This window comes from Mauremys mutica, chromosome 8, assembly GCF_020497125.1.
Source record: "Mauremys mutica isolate MM-2020 ecotype Southern chromosome 8, ASM2049712v1, whole genome shotgun sequence".
Classification (NCBI taxonomy): Eukaryota; Metazoa; Chordata; order Testudines; family Geoemydidae; genus Mauremys; species Mauremys mutica.
Window position 1 is genome coordinate 23,094,169 of NC_059079.1, and position 23,689 is coordinate 23,117,857.

The following is a 23,689-nucleotide window of genomic DNA, read 5'->3' on the forward strand; positions in this document are numbered from 1 at the left end:
GTACTAGTTAAGGAAATAGTCATACACTCCTTGCGATCCTTAGCTGTTAGTTCTTCAAATCACTGAGTAACATTTTGGGCTGAAATATCACTGCTCTTTAAGAGTTCCCTGGGTGTATGTACCATTTGTGAGTGACTCAGCACAGCCCATGTCATTAACACATTGTTTTACTCTCATGTTGATGTGTTTGATGGCTGCTGGCATTAACAGGAGACAACAAAGATTAAGTGTGTATGGCAGAGGAAAGGGGCCACATAGAGTTAGGTTTGCATCCTTTAAAATAAATTGTATTCTGTGCTTGCATGTTGTTGTATATAAGGCAAAACAAATTTAGAGATTATATGGAGAGATCAATGGGTGGATTACAATGAGATGCTAAGGTGCAGAATTCCCCTAGAGGGATTCTGAAGGCAGCACAAGGTGGAATTAATTTGACTGTACGGAATTCATTGCTGCACAATTCTTTTTTCAGATATCAATGGATCCAGGCCTAGTTTTACATTTCACGGTTTCTGAAATACGACTTTCTCCACAAATATTGCGGGTATGTTTGAAGCTATTAATATAGGCGCGAGAGTCACAATAAAGAGATTGCCACCACTCTCCACAGAAAATCGGCACATAGGTGTCAAAGCCCGTTTTGGAGGCCCGCAAACCCACAGTTCCAGGTCAGCCTTTTGGGGTCTGCTATGTGGGAACTGTCAGTGGGAACAATGAAGGCATTGCAGGACCCCTGGCTTTTGGCAGCTTCTCATTAGGGATGAAAGTTTATCAGGGATTCCCCTCCTTACTCATGCTTGACACTACAGCTGTCCAGGACTGGTCTTTGGGGCTTGTGAAGCACATAGCCAAATCCTCTCCACCTCAGAGTTTTAGGAGTCAAGACGAGCTGGTCTGTGGTTGTTTAGAGGGGCTCCCTCTGATGCTAGGGCTGCCATAAGCTCTCTTGGGGGCACTGGCCAAATATTCCTATGTCACTTCTGGCTTATCCATTTATAGCAAGCTCCTCAACATGGAAACTGAGTGCCAATTCCCAGCCTCAGCAGCAATATCCCACCCCCCAATCTCCCCAGCATGGGAGGAGAGAGGGAAAGAGGATTTGTGTTTGTATGAACCAGGGAAAGGAGGATGACATACAAGGGAGAAGTAAAGAGGAAGAGCCAAGTAACAGAGAGAGAGAAAATAAGTGAGCAAGGAACAGAGATAGAGAGATAGAACATGCACAATGGACAAAAGAAAATGGGGTGAATGCAAAAGAATCCTTCTGCTTCCCCCAAGGCGGGAAGCCCACAGCCACCAATGTCACTACCTATTTCTGCTTCTCCAAGCCCTGCGATGGGTCGTGTGTGTATGTGTGTATGTGTGAGAGAGAGAGAGAGAGAGAGAGAGAAAGTGTGCTTTGCACAGGCTCGCGGAAGGGTTGGTGCCTGGTCCAGTTGCCTCTCCTGATCCCCCTAGGACTCTGACCTGGGGCAATTCCTCCTGACAGTTCTGCCTCCCTATGCAGGGGAAGGTGGAACTCTTCTGGCCACTTCTCTGCCGCTCTCTCCAGCTCCATGCAGGAATCTGCAAGAGCAAGTGGCACAGACTGTTTCCAGACTTCTCCTCTGCTCCTTTCCCTGCCTTGGGAGGGGACACCATCTTGGGTGTTCCTCCACACTACTCCCTACCTCCATGCAAGGGGCCTGGTGGAAGCCCCTCTCACTGTGGCTCTGGACACTTGCTTCCTCTGTTCCATCCCTGCAAGCTGAATGGGAAGAGGAATAAGAGGCAGCAGAAGAGCTATCAACTGTGGGCTTTTGGTTGCTGCTTGCATGGAACTGGATTTAATATCAGTGATAATGAAGTAAGGGGTGTTTAATGCAGACTTAAAAAAAGGAAAAAAAAACTTTCCTGTAATGTGATTTCATGGCTCCAGCTTTCATAGAAATAATGTTTCGACCCATATAGCTCTTTTCATCTGCAAGTACTTCACAGATACTAACAGATTAACTAATCCTTGCAGCTCCCCAGATGAGCTAGGAATTGCCACCCACATTTAAGAGATTGGAAAATAAAATTGGGTTAAGACACAAGACCAAGGCCAAAGAGGGAGTCAGTGTCAGAGCTGTCCCCAGACCTGAGCTCAGACCACACATCCCTCCCTCTAGTAGCATAAAGGCAGCAGGTAGCTAGCAGCAGACAGTAGAGCAGCTGTTTGGCACTTAGTACCTGCTGAGCATGAAATGCTGGTTTGTACAAAGTGAGAAGCAGTCTGCCATACTTTTGGTTATTCCTCCCCAGAGATGAACAAAATGATTTCTCAGAGGGCGTATTAGTTAAATATCCTAACCTGAGCAGTCAAAACCAGTGGCAGCTAACCAGAGTCTTCACCTCTTATAAAAATACTTTAAAATATGGGTCTCTTTGCACTTAATGGCACAAGCCATACTTTATAATGGTATTTTACTAGTCACAGTCTCCATACTATGCAAACAGCTGCATTACAGGAATAACTCAGGTCTAAATTTCCACTGATCAACTGAGCTTTTCAGAAACCTTAATTGGAATAAATACAGTAAAGTGGGGGCGGAGGTTGCTTCTTCTGCAGCCTCCCAATTTAATTCCCAGGAGGCCAAGGGCTGATAACTCGTTTCTCATGCATGCCTCATGAGAAATAAAGCCAGATGAATCCTCTGAGTACTCACTCATTTATGGTGTCCTTCTGGCCGCAGAACTGCCCATAGCTGTCAGTCGGATAGACCACCTTCCTGGGGTCACCATGCACCCAAGCTACAAATATATAAAGAGATAGACAGATCTTTTAACACATGTCCAGCAGTAGCCTGCTAATAGTTCAAGCTCTCTAGCAATTAAAATGCACCATCTGTCACGTACTATTTTAACCTCTACTAATAGCTTCTGAAGAGAATTGATTTTCCTTAAACAGTAGATTTCTTAATGAAAAAAAATAAAATATGGATGAATCAGTCAGACAGTAAAACATTTCTCTTTTTTTCCTTCAGGACACACACGCCTGGGTTGTGGCCAAAATATGAGGTAATGCACTTAGAAAATAATGGTTATTAAAAGGAGAAAGAGGAGGCATTGCAAAAGCTTTGTTGGCTTAAAGCCACACTGTGTTATGGAGCTAAACCTTACAGACCAAACTGAGCCTTTGCTTATATCCACGACCCCACTGAAACGAATGGGGTTACATGGTGTGCGAGAAGGCAAGATTTGGCAATGACAATCTAGCGGCCATCGAGTCACATTAACAAGGGATGCAACCCCTCCATTTCAGGATATAAAACCACTTGCTCAGCTCTTAGCGCTGTAGCTGGCTATGCCGATTTGTTCATATAAGTAGAGACACAACTGTACGAGTACAGAACCTCAGCCTGAACTGGAGGATGCTGCTTCTATTCCTTCCTCAACTTCAGGCGAGGATTTCTTGCTCCTGAAAAATTTCATTTTCTCAAACTGCTTATTTCCGTTCCCATTCAGGATCTAGTACATCACTAGGAAATCATCATTAGTATCATTTTTTCCTAAGCTACAGAGGTCAGATCTGACAAATCTTCACAACTCCCCAGTAAGTTCTGAATAATTTTGACTGCCCTTGACTATCACAATTTCTATCTATATCCTCCCCATAACAAAATAATCAGAACTTCACCTCACATGTGCAGGATGGTGCCAGCATATTAGCCCACACAGTATGTCCTATACCTGTACATCCCTAGATCTGGCTTACTAACACAACTGCTGCAAAATGTGGCTGGATTTAGTTTTATTAACTGTGATCATTCCCCAGCCTTTTCTTTGCTCTGTAGTGTGTAGAGGACGCTATAGCCATTATAGTTATATTTAGCCCCTAGTTTCCTCCTCTCAGAGTGTACACTGAATGTCGGAAGCTACGTTAGGCCCTGATCTACACAAATTACTTTGAACTTGTTCCTCTATAATTGCCCACTTTTCTGTTGATTTTGTGGTGCTAAATTTAGTCACACTAGAAATTAAATCTTCCTTAAGGTCATTACAGTAGCAGGGGCACTTAGATACTACGGTGATGGGTGGAATGGAGAGAGAATCTCTGCAAAGCACAGAACGGTAGATGCAATACTTATCCTTGCAGACTATGGGCCGGAACTAGAACATACCCTCCATTGACTTTAATATAGCTGCACCACTGCATACCAACTCAGAATTTGCTATGTTATCTTTCACCCTAAATGGTTTTATTTTTCTGGCACTCTTTGTTTTTCTGGCTCTTATGCTAGTTTTTAATTCATTTTAATATGTCTCAATTACACCATGCTTTTTAGTTTGTAAAATAATCTGCTAGTTGGTTTCAAATATGTTCTAGACATTCAAATAAATTCTATTTTCTCCCTTATCTATTAAGGCCCAGATTCTGCAATGTACGGAATTTCTGCACCTGTGAGAAGTCCCTTTGACTTCACTCAGTAATGTAACCTAATGCAGTGGTTCTCAAAGCCAGTCCGCCGCTTGTTCAGGAAAGCCCCTGGCAGTCCTGGCTGTTTTTTTTTTACCTGCCATGTCCGCAGGTTCGGCTGATGGCGGCTCCCACTGGCCGCGGTTCGCCGCTCCAGGCCAATGGGGGCTGTGGGAAGGGCGGCCAGCACATCCCTTGGCCCGCGCCGCTACCCGCAGCCCCCATTGGCCTGGAGCAGCGAACTGTGGCCAGTGGGAGATGCCATCGGCCAAACCTTCGGACGCTGCAGGTAAACAAACCAGCCCGGACCACCAGGGGCTTTCCCTGAACAAGCGGCAGCCCAACTTTGAGAAGCACTGACCTAATGGATTAGACACGATCTTCCTTATATGAATCCATAAAGTCAATCTTTAGATATATGTAAATTTGGCTTATGAAATAATCTAAATGGTGAGTGAGTGGGCTGTTTCTATGTTCTATTGTATGCTTTCCTCCTTTGTGACTGTATGACAATAGGGAATGTTCTTTAATATTTTTCTGCATCTCATGCAGTTAAAAGACAAGGCCAAATGGATCAGTTTCGCTGCTGACACCAAATGGGTTTAATCCCTTATGTGTATGCTTTTAGACAGGTTTTCTTATCAACCTTTTCACCGCCAAAAATTAGTTTTTAAAAGTATTTGAAAATTACTAAAAAACCATTTGTTCCCTTCTTGACTGTATTTCCCCTCACACTAGCATAGCAGAAGGCAGCATGGATAAAGTCTGTCAAATCAGATTCAAAGTAGTGCTGAGATTTCAGCAGCAAAACATCTTCTGCAGGGTATAGATAATTATCTGCTACTGCCAACAATATCCCCTTTCTAGGTAGGATATTTTATCTACAATTGTCTCCCCTCCCACCCCAATCAATCACAAATAGGAAAAAAGACAAAAATTGCCAGTATAACTTTGCTAATCATCTCAGAACACACACAAATCAACCTTCTCACCACTGCTCAGCAAAGACCAGAGTGCTGTAAGGAGACTGCCTGTGATAGCAGGGACTGGATGAGAGTCCAGAAGTCTACACAGCAATGAAACAGCCCCACAGCCCGAGCCTCACAAGCCCGAGTCGACTGGCATAGGCCAGCCCACAGGTTTTTCTTTGTTGTGTAGACATATCCAGAATCTCCTGTGTCTAGTGGCCCATGAGGCAACCCATTTTCCCCACCGCTGTCTGTCCAAAAGCAAAATGTTTGACTCCATCATAAGTGGTCTCTATGATGGCAGCTCCCTTTTCAAACATCCTGCAACAGATCATTCTTTGTTCTTCTTGCCTTAAGGCTGTTCCTTACTTTTACAAATAATTGATTCATAGATTCCAAGGCCAGATCACAATTGTGATCAGCTACCCTGACCGCCTATATAACACAGGACAGAGAACTTGCCCCAAATAATTCCTAGAGCAGAGCTTTTAGACAAATATCCAGTCTTGATTTAAAAATTTCCAGTTATGGAGAATCCACCACAATCCCTGGTAAATTGTTCCAATAGTTAATTACCCTTACTGTTAAAAATGTGCATCTTATTTCCAGTGTCAATTTTTCTAGCTTCAACTTACAGCCACTGGATCATGTTGCACCTTTGTAAGCTACAATGAAGAGACCATTATAAAATATTTCTTCTGCAGGTAGGTGTTTATAAACTGTGATCAAGACACCCACATTTGAGCTCTGTGAGTCTATCACTATATGCCTGTTTTCTACTCCTTTAATCCTCGTAGCTCTTCTCTTAACCATCTCCACTTTATCAACATCCTTTTTGAATTGTGGACACCAGAACTGGACACAGTAAGTCATCACAGTAGTGCCAAATATAGAGGTAAAATAACCTCTGTATTTCTACATGAGATTCCCCTGTTTATGCATCCAAGGATTGCACCTTTTGGCCACAGTGTCACACTGGGAGCTCATGTTCAGCTGATTATCCACTGCAACCCCCAAATATTTTTCAAAGTCACTGTTTTAAGCATGGCCTACATTTTTTGTTTCTAGTTGTATACATTTACATTTAGCTGTATCAAAACAGCTTATTGCTTGCTTGCATCCCGCTAACCAAGCAATCCAGAAGGCTCTGTATCAGTGACCTGTCCTCTTCATTATTTGCGACGCCCCCATTTTGTGTGTCATCTCCAAATTTCATCAGTGAGGATTTTGTATCGTCTAATTAAGCTTGCAGATGACAAAAATTGGATGCTTGTATACACTGAAACATCATTGGCAATACAATTATATACAGATAAACGAAGTACATTTTGTGATGTATCCTTACTGTTTTATCATTTCTCATTACTCACCATCCAATGCCCACTAAAGTCACTGGAATGATTCTCACTGGTTTCACCGGGTTTGGATTAGGCCACTTTTCAGAAGTGCTGTGCTGAGTCTTCATTTATTCATTCTAATTTAAGGTTTCGCATGCCAGTAATACATTTTAACGTTTTTAGAAAGTCTCTTTCTATAAGTCTATAATATATAACTAAACTATTGTTGTATGTAAAGTAAATAAGGGTTTTAAAATGTTTAAGAAGCTTCATTTAAAATTTAATTAAAATGCAGCGCCCCCCGCCCACCCCCGGGACTGGTGGCCAGGACCCAGGCAGTGTGCTTTGGCACACGTGTCATAGGTTGCCTACCCCTGGAATAGGCCATTAACTCACTAATTCTCCAAACGTGATCCTTTGCAGTGGGCTTCCTGGGCATTCGTGGGAATTAGTGAGGTACAAGTGCTGGAACATTTTGCTCATACTTTTGTTTTTGTGAAGTATTCTGAACAGTATTTCCAGTCTTTGGGGACTCTTGTCCAGTTGCCTTCCTCCAATAGCCCATACCTACTGATTCTTGGTTGTAGCTTTCCTACAAGCCTGAGGCCTCAGTCATATTGGGGCACTAAACCAGCGTTGGATGAACCTGGTTTAAAAAATATGGTAAACAAGCTTTTCTATGTCAACACTTGCTCTTGTCAACTTTACTGGAATCAAAACTGGGCCTCTTATCTAGAAAACAGCTTTAGAAAACAGATGCATCTGGGTTTGCTATCAAATTGGTTTCCTTTAGTTTGAAATCACATCTGCTGGGTGGAAGTTGGGAAAGTACATCTCAACTAATTTTCAGAGAGAAACCGAGAATTGGTCCGTTATAGAGGATGGAGATTTAGCATTTGATTAATATTGCAACAGAAAACAGGATAGAAAAACCATTACTTTCTTTGTGAGTTAGAACAATGTTGGGAAAAGAACCCCAGATGATAAATATTCCATTTCCTAGCCTATTCAGTGTAGAATTGTACCTAAATCAGCAGCCTCCATTGACAGTGGAAGGTTATTATCACAATTAGCCTCAAAGGGTAGTGTTTGAGTCTTTGTTTCACTGCCCTATTGGTGACCCAATATCAAGTACTAAATGAAATGGAATCCAAGTATATAGAATGTTCATGCCAGCAAAAGGTTGTGCGTGGTCTGATGCTTGTAAAATCACAGTTTGAATGCTGGCATACACAGCTGGGCTGAAACAAATACATCAACCAACCCAGCTGAGTCAGCCGTCAGTGTAGCAGTGGGGCAGCGTATGACACAGGCAAAGCAGTTGACAGACAGGGATCCACATTCGGGACTGCTGAAGTGATGTCATCCTGTCACTGATGTACACAAGTATGATATCAGAAATGGCTAATGTCTATCATTTTAAATGTTTATCAAATACTTTTTTTTGGGGGGGGGGGGATGTATGGTTGAGCCAGTGGATGCAAATACTGGAAAACTCCTTGTCAAGGAGAAACTGTGATTAGAACAACAGCTTCCACTGACACTTAAAAAATAACTGCAAATCTGTTTAACTTATCTGAGTCATTCCCTCAACAGTGTGCTTCTTGGGAATACAGACTTTCATATCATTATTTTGTTTCCCTTAAAGGTATGCTTTTAATGTTTTAATATGTGGAAGAACAGGCCTACCCAACTGTGCTTATGGCTTTTTAACACAAACAATTTACAAATGCAGTGAAGCAGATAATAGGACATACGATACTGAATTTGTAAACCCATGCTGATGACACCGCTGTTGCATAAACATTCCTAGAAGCAGGACTACTACATAAGCAACATATTGTTCACTACTTCACAGGTGGCCAACCAGCCCAGTGGTTAGTCCCCAGTTGTGCCCTGAACACAAATCAGAAGAATTCTGTTCTAGAAGAATAAGTCTTTCATAGCTGGAGCTATAGACACTGGGGGAGGGAAACTAAATGAAGAGCAAGGCGCATCTTAGATGCAGAACAAGCATGATGATCTCAAGTTCCCATTTAGACTCTAAATCCATCAACCCTTTACTAGAAGACAAAATTATGTTAAAACTTTGATACACAATCATAACTCTTAGCTTGGCTAAGTGCAATAAAGGATAAAAGCACCATTGTTCCTTTAATGTAAGAGAGACATCTGGAGAAATTTGCTATTGCAAATAATAATGTTGCTCTAAGAGGATCTGAACTACTCATGGTGAAGCTATTGACTGGAGGGGGGCGGGGGAGAGAGGAGAAATGATTTCTCTTTGTACCAGAAACTCTTCAGGAGGCTGTGATCAGGTTTGTATATGAACCACAGTTCAGGAGTAAATCTAAATCATACTCAGTTTTGTTCCTTTTGAATTACTCCATCCTTTGAAGCCTTGAGCTCTTTCTATGATAATTCATTAACTGCCCTTCACATGCATTTTGCTGAATGAAAACTACCATAGATTTTAAGCTGTCTGGTAGATTTTTTTTTTAAGTTCTCTCCCTGATAAGCTCCAAATCTCCCAAATAAATAGGAAGGACTGAATTAGTTCTCTGAGGAATAAATGTTAAATTGACACTCTTTTTTTATCTGTCACCTGGCACTTCGAATGCAGAAGGTGGGGCCGCAAGGATTCTAAAAATTAATACTGGCCACTCCAGGCTTGTATTAAAGTCTCAAGATTAAAGCTTCTCTCTGACCTTGGATGGGTAGATGCTGCCACCACCCAAATGCAAAAAAAACCCCTTTTTGGAACCCAGAAAGGTGTACTTGGGAATTACTTCAAGCCCTTTCACACACACCCTCCGGGGAAGAGCTGAGACAGAAACAGGAAATCAGCTGTTGCCACCAGCTAATTAAACAACTTGTGCACAAACCTCTTAGGACACAAAAAAACGGATCCTGTTATTAAAAAAGGTAAATTTTATTAAAAACAAAGAGAAAGAAAATACATCTGGAACTTAGGCTTTTTGCTAGATCTTTAATAAAAAAAAAAACTACAAAACTTAAGCATCAAGATAGCTCTCTTGAGGTTCACCTTAAAGGTTACAAGCAAAACAAACACATTTGGGGATTAGCACAGAGGAGTCCACAAGCCAATAAGAAATAAAAGAAATAAACCTAATTTTGACTTCCTAGATATTCCCTGATCTACTTACATATCTGGGGTTTCAGATAAGTAGGTTCAAGGTATGATTTGATGATTTGTCATACCTGGTTTTAAAGCTTTTTACAGCATTGTCCCAGCCCTGTCTCTGCTCTGTCCCCTCTCTCCGGAGAACAGACAGACAGATAAAGGGAAAAGTTTCCCCCCCCCCCATTTTAAAAAGTTCTAGCTTTCCCATTGGCTGTTTTGGTCAGGTGCCCACTCCCTTCCTTTTACCTGTGCATCACAGTCAGACTTTTTAATCCTTTACAGGTAAAGCAAATAGAGAACTGCTACCAAGAGGGATTTTATAGCTAACTGGCTGGCTGGGTGTCCATAAAAGGGAGTTAGCCCCCTTTCATTTATCAAATCATCTATAAAGGTAACACGATTATGGCAAGGAATAACTCATGTAATAAATATTTCTGTTCAGTATAATCATTCAACAGCAACCATCACTGAAGTAGGATGGAGATAGACTATTATCATAAATCTTTGAGTTTGATCTTTCAAGGAGATTTGATTACCTTTTTCCCAGACCCCACTTCAGACCTCTTGAAACACACACCAAGCCAAATTATACCTGTGGTTACATAAGTGCATGCCCAGCTGAGGCTAGTGGGAATTGTGCACACACAGTGAAGGGTAGAAAGTGAGCCACAGATTTTTAGTCAATAGCAGCTCCAAGTGATGGGTTTGAGTTAGGGTTGTCAAGCGATTAAAAAAATTAATTGCGATTAATCACACTATTAAACAATAATAGAATACCATTTATTTAAATAATTTTGGAAGTTTTTCTACATTTTCAAATATATTGATTTCAGTTACAACACAGAATACAAAGTGTACAGTGCTCACTTTATATTTACTTTTATTACAAGTATTTGCACTGTAAAAAACAGAAGAAATAGTATTTTTCATTTCACCTCATACAAGTACTGTAGTGCAATCTCTTTATCATGAAAGTGCAACTTACGAATGTAGGTTTTTTTGTTACGTAACTGCACTCCAAAACAAAACAATGTAAAACTTTGGAGCTTACAAGTCCACTCAGTCCTACTTCTTGTTTAGCCAATCTCTAAGAGAAACAAGTTTGTTTAAATTTACGGGAGATAATGCTGCCCGCTTCTTAATTACAATGTCACCTGAAAGTGAGAACAGGCTGTCACATGGCACTGTTGTAGCTGGCATCGCAAGATATTTACGGCTGGATGCGCTAAAGATTCATATACCTCTTCATGCTTCAGCCATCAGACGACATGCTTCCATGCTGATGACGCTCGTTTAAAAAAAAAAGCGTTAATTAAATTTCTGACTGAACTCCTTGGGGGAAAATTGTATGTCTCCTGCTCTGTTTTCCCGCATTCTGCCATATATTTCATGTTATAGCAGTCTCGGATGATAAACCAGCACATGTTGTTCATTTTAAGAACACTTTCACTGCAGATGTGACAAAACGCAAAGAAGGTACTAATGTGAGATTTCTAAAAATAACTACAGCACCCGACCCAAGGCTTAAGAATCTGAAGTGCCTTCCAAAATCTGAGAGGGATGAGGTGTGGAGCATGCTTTCAGAAGTCTGAAAAGAGCAATACTCAGATGCAGAAACTACAGAACCCAAGCCACCAAAATAGAAAATCAGCCTTCTGGTGGCAGTATCTGATTCAGATGATGAAAATGAACATGCGTCAGTCCACACTGCTTTGGATCATTATCGAGGAGAACTCGTCATCAGCATGTCCTCTGGAATGGGTTGAAGCGTCAAGGGATATATGAATCTTTAGCGTATCTGCAATGTATATATCTTGCGACGCCGGCTACAACAGTGCCATGCAAATACCTGTTCTCACTTTCAGGTGACGTAATTAAGAAGTGGGCAGTATTATCTTCTGCAAATGTAAACAAACTTGTTTGTCTGAGCGATTGGCTGAATAAGAAGTAGAACTGATTGGACTTGTAGGCTCTAAAGATTTACATTGTTTTATTTTTGAGTGCAGTTATGTAACAAAAAAACCTACATTCGTAAGTTGCACTTTCATGATAAAGAGGCTGCACTACAGTACAGTGCAAATATTTGTAATAAAAAGTAAATATAAAGTGAGCACTGTACACTTTGTATTCTGTGTTTAAATTGAAATCAATATATTTGAAAATGTAGAAAAACATCCAAAAATATTTAATAAATTTCAATTGGTATTCTATTGTTTAACAGTGTGATTAATCATGATTATTTTTTTAATCGCGATTGATTTTTTTTAGTTAATCGTGTGAGTTAACTGCGATTAATCAACAGCCCTAGTTTGAGTATTTCCTTTCTTTATCCAGCCATGTGAAACGAGGAAGATATTCTCACATAGTCAAGAAACCAAGGAAATCGACTTTTTTATTTCTATAGTAAGCCAAAGGACAGGAGATGCTTAAGGCATAACTCATGACGGAGAATTGATTTATAATCTATTTTCTCTTCATATGAGCTTTATTGACACTCATGCATTTGGAGCAGGGCTGGCCTTTGGAGTAGGACCCATGCTGATCTCATCTTTCATTTAAAATAAGAAGGATGAATCACAATCTGAGGACAAAGAAAAAGCAGGCACCATGTGGGGTTTAGATTTGGATATTTAATAGGGTGTTCAGATGCAAATATTTGGATCCACCCATCACAGATAAAAACAGTGGCCAGCCACAAAATTTGGACCTGGATCCAGGGTTGGATTCCAAACCTTCAATGTTTTATACCTAAGCGTTTGGTTAGAAGTTTTTTTTCATAATAGGATTCCAAGGCATGTGCAAATGTACCCTATTTGGACAAATTCACCATCACACACCACACTGATCCCATTGTCTGAGACCACAGAGTCAGGGAAGAGCGGAATCTGGCCAACCACTCATCTTTTGCCTCCCTCGGCTTGTGCAACGTATTTCATGCAGAACATGATGTTTGGAAACAGCACATGCAAAGCTGCCATGGAAGTCTAGCCAAAGGATTAAGGGAGATTTGTGCAGTGCTGGAGGGAGATTGTACAGGCTGGCAGGAAGATATGAATGCACAAGAATGCTGCACAACTACAAATTGCCAGTGCGCCAATACTCTGTCCGACAACATCCAGAGTAGAAGTCACTCACCTGTTAGGGAAGTGTTCACATATTAAAGAGAACAAGGAATGCACCCATGATCTGAGCCCAGCTCCTCCACTTGGGCTGTGTGTTTGAGCAGTGAAAGGACAGGAACAGAACAGTAACACACCAGCTGAGTGAACAGGGAGCAGGAAGAGCTGGTGGAACATTAGAGGGGGAACAGGGAAGTAAACTAGTCCAAATGTGGGATACTCCTGCTTCAGGTGGGAGGCTTGGCAGGTGTGTATATGCAGCATGAAGTCCTGCTGCTGCGCCAGGACTAAGCCATCTCCTGCCTTTTTCTGACCCAGTGGGTGATGACACATATAGTGTCCACGCTCTGACAATTGTTCCTCATGTCTATTGTAACTCTGAGTGGAGTTTCTCTCTCTCTCTCTCACACACACACACACGTAAAATGAGTGCTAGTACCAGCTTGGAATGAAACAAGAGGCCAGTGAGGTACAGACAATGTAACTGGGCAATTAAAGTAGGGGCAACTCAGATCGTAGCATCACTCTACAGCAAATAGTACAAGCAGCAGGATCAAAAGAGGAGGCAGAGATGAGAAAGCAAATGCCAAATTTCATTCATACACACTCCAGTAGCAGCAGCAGATACAGACCAGACAGATCCCCATCCCCACGTAGGATGCCATCGATGTTAAGGAAGCATCAGAGTCTGAGCTGTGCAAGGAAGCCAAAGGACTGCAGACAAGCTAATCTGAATGTGACTAAATAATGCATGAAGTACAGTTAGAGACACCCTTCTCCCTCACCCTCTACCCACTACTGTCCCCAAGAAGAATCCCACTGCTAATGAAACCATTAAAGTACTGGATCCATGTATGGCACACAGGCACAGGATCTGTATTAATAGCTTATTAGTTAACTCTTTGCCCTTATACAGATTTTTTTCCATCCATGGATCTAAAAGCGCTTTACAAAGGTAGGTATTATCTCGGTTTTACAGATAGAGAAACTGAGGCACAGAGCAGTTACGTTACTTGCCTGACATGGCACAGCAACTTAGTGACATAGTCATGAGTGGAACACAGGTCTCCTGCCTGCCAGCATCATGCTCCATTCATTAGACAACTACTGCCTGTTATGGGGTCAGTGTGTGGTGCTACCTTTCAACTGCAATGACTCCCTTGATTGTTATTTCTTGCAAGTGTATTCACTTTATTTCCTTCCCTTTCCCCCTTTCTAAAAGCAGGATGTTCCATGAAGGGACAACTAGTATGTGTGAACAAGGGAATGAACAGCACATGCACACAGGAGCACCTGGAGAGAGAAGCAGCAAAATCTTAACAGAGACAGAGAGCTGAAGAGAGACAGAACGAATTATGACTTTTGGGATGCTGTGCCAATAGTATATTCTAATGAGAGGATGATGTACATTCCCATATACTTACTGATTTCTACTGGTTGTGTAAAATCAACCTTGCTTATTGTCATCTTCTGACACTACACATAGTGTAGTTTTGTACAGTAGAGAAAATACTAACACAGAATTAAAAAGAGTGATGACATTTCGTGTGTCTAAGCCAGGGCCATATGGTCTTTTATTAGGAAATTAAGTTCAGTCAAATATGCAAACACATAGTAATTGTATTTTTATGGTAGCTGGCATTTGCCCTCACTCAGTGAAGTTCTCTCAGACAAGCAAACTAAACGGTTACCACGGAATACCCTGATAAGCGAACAGCTCCATGTCCCACAATTAAATTATTTTTTTCTGCTCCATTCATTGCTCCCATAGAGGCTCTCGCTAATATTTTAAAGAATGCAAAGCCTCTTAAAAATTAATGTTTTTCTCAGCTTTTGTTTTTTGATGAGTGACAAGTGCCAGGATTTTCCTGGCAATTAATTTAATTCTCAATTAAAGTTAATGATAGCAAAATGATTGAACGATGGGATTTTTACCTGCATATATTTTACTTTGGGGTTTTCCATCAATAAACACATCATTTTCAACCTCTCCCTGATTATAACTGTGACGTGTTGGATCACAGAAACCCTCTTGGGAGCTGCCACCTGATGTGCCAAGACTACTTCTACTCCTGCTTTCCCTGCCAGCTCGGGACCCCAGCACCCTGTCTTGCTGAGCCAGACACGCCCATCTGCTCTAACACAGACCCAGGGTCTGAATTACTTGCCCCAAAGCTGCAGGTTTACCTGAAAGCAGCTAACAGAAGTGTTCCTGCCTTTAACACTCAGATGCCCAACTCCCAACCGGGTCTAAACCCAACTAAATCCGTTTTACCCTGTATAAAGCTTATAGAGAGATATGCACAGTTGTTTGCTCCCCCAGGTATCATTAATTCAGAATATGTATTAAGTAAAAAGTGATTTTATTAAATACGAACGTAGGATTTAAGTGGTTCCAAGTAGTAACAGACAGAACAAAGTAAGTTACCAAGCAAAATAAACTAAAACACGCAAATCTATGTCTAACCAAACTGAATACAGATAATCTCACCCTCAGAGAGGCTTCAGTAGTTTTTTCCTCAGACTGGACACCTTCCAGGCCTGGGCACAATTCTTTCCCCTGGTACAGCTCTTGTTCCAGCTCAGGTGGTAGCTAGGGGATTCTTCATGATGGCTCCTGTCCCTTTGTTCTCTCACCCCTTTATATATCTTTTGCATAAGGCAGGAATCCCTCTCTGGGTTCCCACCCCCTCCTTCTCAATGGAAAGACACCTGGTTAAAGATGGATTCCAGTTCAAGGTGACATGATCACATGTCACTGCAAGACTTCATTGCCCACTTGCCAGCACACAGGTAACAGGAAGACTTACAGGTAAACACACCCATCTGCAGACAATTGTCCTGGTTAATGGGAGTCATCAAGATTCCAAACCACCATTAATGGCCCACACTTTGCATAATTACAATAGGCCCTCAGAGTTATATTTCATATTTCTAGTTTCAGATACAAGAGTGGTACATTTATACAAATAGGATGATCATACTCAGTAGATTATAAGCTTTGTAATGATACCTTACAAGAGACTTTTGCATGAAGCATATTCCAGTTACATTATATTCACTCATTAGCACATTTTTATAAAACCATATAGACTGCAACATCACAATAACAGACATTTAATGTGAGGAATTCATTCATGATTTGCTTCTAGGAAACATATGGCTCATTGATTAGAAAGTTTAAAGTTAAATGGACTCTTCAATTAAAATAATGACTCACTTATTTACTCCCCCTGCAAGAGAAGCCACTACTTTACCTATGTTTACTTACCCAGAATTCCTAATGCAATGTAACCCAGAATGACGACTATGAAGATTACACAGCACAGAACATCCGTACAGTGCCTAAAGACAGAAGGAAACATTTTGAAGAATTAGAAAGGTGTCGAAAATAACTCCTCCTTTGTAAATGATTGATTCATACATTATAAGATCAGACGTGACCACAGACATCATATAGTCTAACCTCCTGAATTACACCAGCCACAGGACTTTCCTTAATTAATTTCTTTTTCAATTATACCATACCTTTTAGAAAAACATCCAACCTTGATTTAAAAATTGTCAATGATTGAGAATCCACCTCAACCCAACATAAGTTTTAACAATGGTTATTTACCCTCATCATTAAAAATCTGTGCCTTATTTCTAGTCTGAACTTATCTGGCTTCCACTTCTCCTTCATAAATTTATATTCACATGTCCTTGCTTTAGATGACTACTAAACAACAATCACTCTAGAAGTGGGCTAACAACAGGGGTGGCTCTATGTTTTTTGCCTCTCCAAGCACGGCAGTCAGGCGGTCTTCGGCAGCACGCCTGCAGGTGGTCCACTGGTCATGTGGATTCAGCGGCGTTTCTGCGGGTGATCTGCCAGTCTTGCACCTTCGGCGTACCCGCCACTGAATTGCCGCCGAAGCCGCAGGACCGGCGGACCTCCCACAAGTGCGCCGCCGAAGGCTGCCTGACTGCCGCACTCACAGTGACCGTCCGTCCGTCCCCCGCTTGCTCCGCTGGTGCCTGGAGCCGCCCCTGGCTAAGGAGTGTTTCTAGTTAAAAAGAAAGTAAAGGATTGCCTTACCGAACTAAACCACCTCCAACCCGGCCTAGCAGTCTAAACAAGCAGACGTGAATAAATGTCCCAGTGGCTACCAGTTGGTGTAAATTGGCATAGTTCCACTGAAACCAATGCTGGTCAAGGCCAAGCTGAGGATCTGTCCCTTAAAGTCAGTCTGTTTAAAATTAAAACCATTTTTTTTCAAGCACAAGAAGAGGCATTACTCCTCAATCAGAGGTTTAGCCATGGTGAGTTTCAAGTTTCAAACATCTATTTTTGCCATAGCCCCATCTAAAAAGGATCAATTAAAGTTTCTTTTTTAAAGTGGATAAAGTGTGTGAGTGTGTAGGGAGGATCCACTGTGAAACATAGGTGCTGGAACTAGGGGTGCTGAGGGTACACCCCTTGACTTGAAGTGGTTTCCATTATATACAGGGCTTACAGTTTGGTTCAATGGCTCTCAGCACCCTCACTATACAAATTGTTCCAGCATCCCTGCCCTGAAATCCCCAAAATGGCTGAAGAGATCTTGCTAGAGTTTTATTAAAAGTCCCATCATTCAGCTGCAATCAGCATGACAGATATAATGAAGAAAGTGCAGAAATACTGTCCTTAAAAATTAAGAATGGAGAATTAGACATAAGGGCTTATAGCTCTCAGATTCTTCTGGCCAAAGTGATCCCCACTAGAGAGGCCAATCTGAGAGATATGAAGGATAGGGGACACTTAGTTATGGGTTTGAAAGGAGAGGGTGAAGAGTAGATCCAGATCCCAGTGACTGGGAAGAGGGGAAAAGATTACACAACTTTTAAACAATTGCAAAACTTGGAGAGACATTTCTGGATGTGAAAAAGAAACTAAGCATGAATGACCCATGTGCCTTTCCATAGAGAAACAATCTCAGCACTAGGTTCCAGGTCTGTGTGACTATCGGGATGTGCTGAGGCAATCTAATGAACGAGAGTTTGTTAAACTGAAAGAACTGACAATGGAGCTCCGCTTGTTCTTTAAGCCAGAGAGGTCTCAACCTTTTTCCTTCGCGCCCCCACCCCCCAACATGCTATAAAAATTCCACAGCCCACCCATGTCCACAACAACTGTTTTTCAGTAGATTAAAAGCCAGAGCCAGTGTTAGGGGGTAGCAAGCGGAGCAATTGCCCAGGGCTTTATGCCACAGGGAGCCCCACAAAGGTAAATTGCTCAGGCTTCTGCTTCAGCCTAGAGAGAAGGGGCTTGGGCTCGGGATCCAGCTTTCTACTCTGGGCCCCAGTAAGTCTAATGCTGGCCCTGCTCTCTGGTTTATTTTGGCAGCCCCCCTGAAACCTGCTCATGGCCCCCCAGGGAGCCCTGGACCCCTGGTTAAGAACCACTGCTTTAACCTATCGTTTGCTGCAGTTGTCACACACGAAGCTTTTCTCAAGTGCCCTGTAATGAGTGTCTGCCCAGAGAATAGATGACAGCACATTACAGTTCTGAGGAGAGCTTTAATCTAAAGTTTTAGATTTTATTTGGTATCACAAAATGGATAAATAATGAGTGGAAATGGGGTCACCTGCTTCCTTCGCTTAACACCAGCAGAAGCACTAAACCTTTTTAAATGTAAGGCTCACATCTGTTTCACACTAATTCTGATACTTTACTCAGGCTCAGTTTCTCACCCTCCAGAGTGACTGTTAAATGGTGCAGTGTTTAATAAAAGATAACTCAGGTAAAAATACTAATGGAAGGTGAACTAGGACATAACAATACTTTAATTATAAGTCTCTTGTTGTCAGAACCCTCTTGTACACGTGGTATTTATGATTATGTATGATCAGAGCCCATACCCATTTGTGCCAGTTCATCCCTTAAAGTTTTGCAGTTACTCAAGTGTCAAATATTTCTACCACCTCACACCATTTTCTGTTCTGGGTATGACACAGATTTTATAGTGCCGAGCACAACTGATCCTGGCCTCTGGGTGCTGCTATAATAGAAATATTAAATAATTATAATAATTGCACCAAAACTATTTTGGGCATGGTTTGGAGAGTTTTAAAATAAATTTATTGGGACTATTTCTTGCACCCCTCTGCCTGTGCAGCCAGGTGCCTTGTTACCATGGGTAAAATCCTGGCTCCACTGAAATCAGTGGCAAAAGTCTTGCTGATTTTGTGGGGCCAGGATTTCACCTTAGAAATCCAAGGCTCAGCAGGAGAGAAAAATTAAAACAAATATATAAGATACCTCACCAAATGACCTAAAATAACTGTTCCACACGTTTCAGAGTAGCAGCCGTGTTAGTCTGTATCCGCAAAAAGAACAGGAATACTTGTGGCACCATTTTACGCCTTTAAAATCACTGGGAGTTTTCAAAACTGGATCAAATGGAATGCTGGGAATCTCCCCTCCCCAAAAGGATTAGGCTCCCATTTCTAGCCCTGAAGGGTCACAAGATATTGGGATATTACATTTATTGCTGTAAGCAGGACTGAGCATTGCCTGTGCTGGGCTTTGAACTGGTTTTGTTTTGGAGCAGACATGCTCACATTTAGGGGGAATATAGAAACATTTTGATGGCAAATTGATTTTGCTGATGTATTTGTATTCAAGACAAGGAAACTGCAGGAAGCTTCTCAAGGGGTAAATAAATGCTAGGGGAGATGGATTAGTGGGCAGAGTGTTGAGGAGAGAGTGCATGATAAATATAATTTATCATATGGCCCCTGCACTCTTTCACATGGATATCACTGCCACGTTTTTATAATATACCTGTACATACACACAAAGATACCCACCATCCTCATGGGATACATGATGCAAAAATTATAAAAGGAAAAATATAACCATTTTTTCAACCCCCAAAAATGGAGTCCAAACCTTTTCCCAGCAGCAATGACTGCACGGACAACAGGATATTTTAACAGAGCATGATAATGCTGTATTTTTATAATGATTCATTTGTGTCACGAACTAAAATGCACTGGACAATGTGAAAGTCAATGTGAAAGTATGGCTGTCTTTGAAATTTGCAATGTTCTTTTGCCTTTTCGCAGTTCAGTTGCACCCCAAGATCTTGCCCAAATTTTGTTGTTAGCCTAACTATTCTACTTGACCATTGCTGTCTCCATAGAAATAAATCACTGATAGACCCAAGAGATTCATTTTAGCCAGGTGAAGTAATAAAATAATCTCATTTGATAAGTGCACATTTCTGGCCCCCATGCCAGATTGTATTGCCTACTGTTGTCATTTTGTTTAGTTTATGGGTACTACTTTGCTTTCTACCACCTTTCAGAAATGGATTGGCTTACTCGCTTTGTTATATGTGGCAGCACAAAGTAAGAAAACACTTTGTTCCTGTGTCTTCATAGAGGTTACACAGTACATAGAAGATGTTAACGGAATTCAGATAAATAAATAATGACTATGAATACTGAGTATCCGAGATTGGAAGTACTTATTCACGGACAAACCATGCATTCCGTGGCTAATGATTCTTCTTGGGGACTACTTGCTTCTGCTGGCTTCATCCTCCAGTTCTACAATTCATGACGACAGGTGTCAGAGTGGTAGCCGTGTTAGTCTGTATCAGCAAAAACAACGAGGAGTCCTTGTGGCACCTTAGAGACTAACAAATTTAGGTGCCTCAGGGACTCTTCATTGTTTTTACAGTTCATAATGTCTCACGCGTGCAATTCTGTCCAAGATGTTGCACTAGCAAGAAACCATTATTCTTAATATTAGAGTTGTACCAGTATTACGACAGCACTTACAGACCTGGATCCCTGGCCCTGTGCAAACATATAACACAAAGACAGCCTCTGCCCCAGAGAGCTCACCATCCACATGTATGAATACAGACAATGGGAAACATCACTCCTTTGTGGACAAACTTGAAGCTGACCGTTAAGGCATCTATGCTGCTCAGAGCTCAGTGTTAATGGAGCTCTGCCTGAGTGCAGGGGTCTGCTCACACAGAATTCTCTGCAGGACTGATGCCTATGTTTTGAAATCACTCTAAGAAACCATGCTGTAGGAAAAAGAATTTCTGTCTGTTTTGTGGTCTATGAACAGAACTCAGGATCCCCTACTTGATTGTAGCCTGAACTGAGAGATCATCTCAGCTGGTATGGATCTGAATAGAGCGGCTGGTACTTTTATCAAACAGTGTGGCCAGACCAAAGGGCACTATTCAGCAAAGCTGAATAAACATTGGAGTTGGTGGCAGATTCAGTGTGTTCAGGGATACTTCCTTTTGAGCATACGCTGCTACTATGGAGACTAGAAAGTCCGCAAGAAAGGTACTAATAAGATTTTAATGCAAATGGCGCTTTGTTCATCTATCAGCCTAAACACTAGATTTTCTTAAGTTTTCTTCAGAGAATCTTTAATGAGAGGGGTTGAAATGAGCTGGCCTATGTTGTCTCACTGAGGTGTACTTCTTCCTGGTGGCTGAATATTGTGTGCCAGACAGCTTTAATTTTAAAAAATTAAGTCTCTAGCCTTTATGGCTGCGAAGGAAATCTGCAAAATGTGAACCAGAAGAAAGCCATGAAGTGGTGTCTCTTGAGAGCCTGCAACAGGAGTTCTAAGAAAAGTAAAACTGCCCATTCATCTCAGTGGGGTGTATAATATACTACAACAATATAGATCGCAGTGTGCTGCCAAAGATACAGGCACTGATTAAAATTCCATTAGCAATAAGAAATAATCTGTTTCTTGCCAGCACTCCTCTGCGTCGACTCTTTCAGGTTATTGACTCTGAAGCCTGATAATAACGATGTTGACATTTAAATTGTCAACTGTTTCAGTACTGACCACAGTACCCAAGAAAGGAGTGAGATGATCCTATCAAGAAGATCAGCATAATCTACTGTGAGCAGCACCTCATTTTAGAGTTGTGAGTGGGCAGAGTTTGTGTTGTGGGTGGAGCTCAGGAAATGACTAACACTTATGATTTTTTCCTCAGCCTAAGGAAGATAGCCACAAGATCACTGAAAGTAAATATTTATATTGCATAAGCACCCATAAACTGCTAAGCACTTTCCAATCACAGCAGAAGACACAGGCTTTGCCCCAGTGAGTGCACAGTTTTAAAAAGTTCAAGTTTTCAGACCATCAGAAAGACAGGTTGAGATGTGGGAGCGAATGGACAACAGAGGTCGGGAGTAGCAAGGCTGATTTGAGAGTCATTGGTGTAAAGATGGTAGTTGAAGCTGTGTGAATGGACAAGATCATTTAGAGAAAGGGGGCAAAGATAGAAGGGGAGCAGACTAAGAACAGAACTCTGAGAACACCATCCTCCTCCCCCAAGATCTAGTGGGGAAAGAGGAAGGGGATGTGGCTATCCAACGTAGAGTCAAAGGCAACTATCACCTAGGTATCTAAGCAGCAACCACCCCCACAGATGTAGTGCTGTGTTTTATAAACTTCGCCGTGATTTATATCATATTCTTGGTAGTGGCAGAGTCAAGACAAAAAAATGTGTGGCTCTGGCCTGAAGCATTTCTTGACTGTCACCCTTGAAACCTTTATTAATCATGATTTTATGCTAATACACACTTATGTGACTTTTCCAATATAGGTCACTTCCTTCGTTGCTACGAACACTTCACACAAGTGAAAATACCTATTATACACTGTGACACTAAGCATCCCTCTATCCACATCCTACACACTATGGTAAAATCTTTGTACAAAATATGTCTTGTGAGGTATCGTTTGAAAACTAGTAAGTCACTGATCATTAATATTCTTGTGTGTTGTATGTACACAATGGGTATACTGGAATTATAACTAAAATGTGTTCAAACCAAGAATTTAGAGAGACAAGGTGGGTGAGGTAATATCTTTCATTGGACCAACTTCTGTTGATGAGAGAGACGAGCTTACATAGCTCTTTTCAGATACTACCAGGGGTGAGCTGGAGCCGGTTCGCACCGGTTCGCGCGAACCCGTTGTTAAATTTAGAAGCGGTTTTAGAACCGCTTGTTAACTGGCTTCCCTGCGAGGGAAGCTTTGATGGGCTCTGCCTGGGAAGCCTGTAATTCCTCCTCCCGGCCGCCGGGGGGCGCTGCGCTGTGCTGCGAGAGCCATGTGAGCTGCCTCCTGGCCCTGTTGCTGCTCCTGCTCTTTGGACCTCTGGCCCTGGGGCTCCGGCTGCGTCCTGCTGCTCCCACCGTGTGAGTATCTGCGCCCCGCCCCCGCCTTTCCCTGCTCGCAGGGGCCACCCCCTGCCTGCAGCTCGCCCCCAGCCAGCCCCTGCCCCCAGCCAGCCCCTGCCACCCAGCCGCCCCCAGCCAGCCCTGCCCCAGCCAGCCCCTGCCCCCAGCCGCCCCCAGCAGCCCCTGCCCCAGCCAGCCCCTGCCCCCAGCCAGCCTCTGCCTGCAGCCCCTGCCACAGCCACCCCCTGCCACAGCCAGCCCCTGCCCCCAGCCGCCCCCAGCCAGCCCCTGCCCCCAGCCAGCCCCCTGCCCGCAGCCACCCTCTGCCCGCAGCCACCCTCTGCCTGCAGCCCCTGCCACAGCCAGCCCCTGCCCCCAGGCCGCCCCCAGCCAGCCCCTGCCCCCAGCCAGCCCCTGCCCCAGCCAGCCAGCCTCTGCCTGCAGCCCCTGCCACAGCCACCCCCTGCCACAGCCAGCCC

At 42.5% G+C, this 23,689-nt stretch overlaps 1 protein-coding gene across 4 annotated transcripts in view; it reads right to left on the reverse strand.

Moving 5' to 3' along the window:
• The window catches only part of SLC44A5 (solute carrier family 44 member 5), a 187,169-nt gene that overhangs the window by 49,271 nt on the left and 114,209 nt on the right, over window positions 1-23,689 (reverse strand). For all 4 annotated transcript variants that reach the window (XM_045027390.1, XM_045027392.1, XM_045027391.1 and 1 more), the window contains exons 3-4: window positions 16,279-16,352; window positions 2,688-2,772 (exon numbers count right to left, since the gene is read on the reverse strand). In XM_045027390.1, coding sequence (XP_044883325.1) covers window positions 2,688-2,772; window positions 16,279-16,352 — 159 coding nt within the window. The remainder of the gene's footprint in view (window positions 1-2,687; window positions 2,773-16,278; window positions 16,353-23,689) is intronic.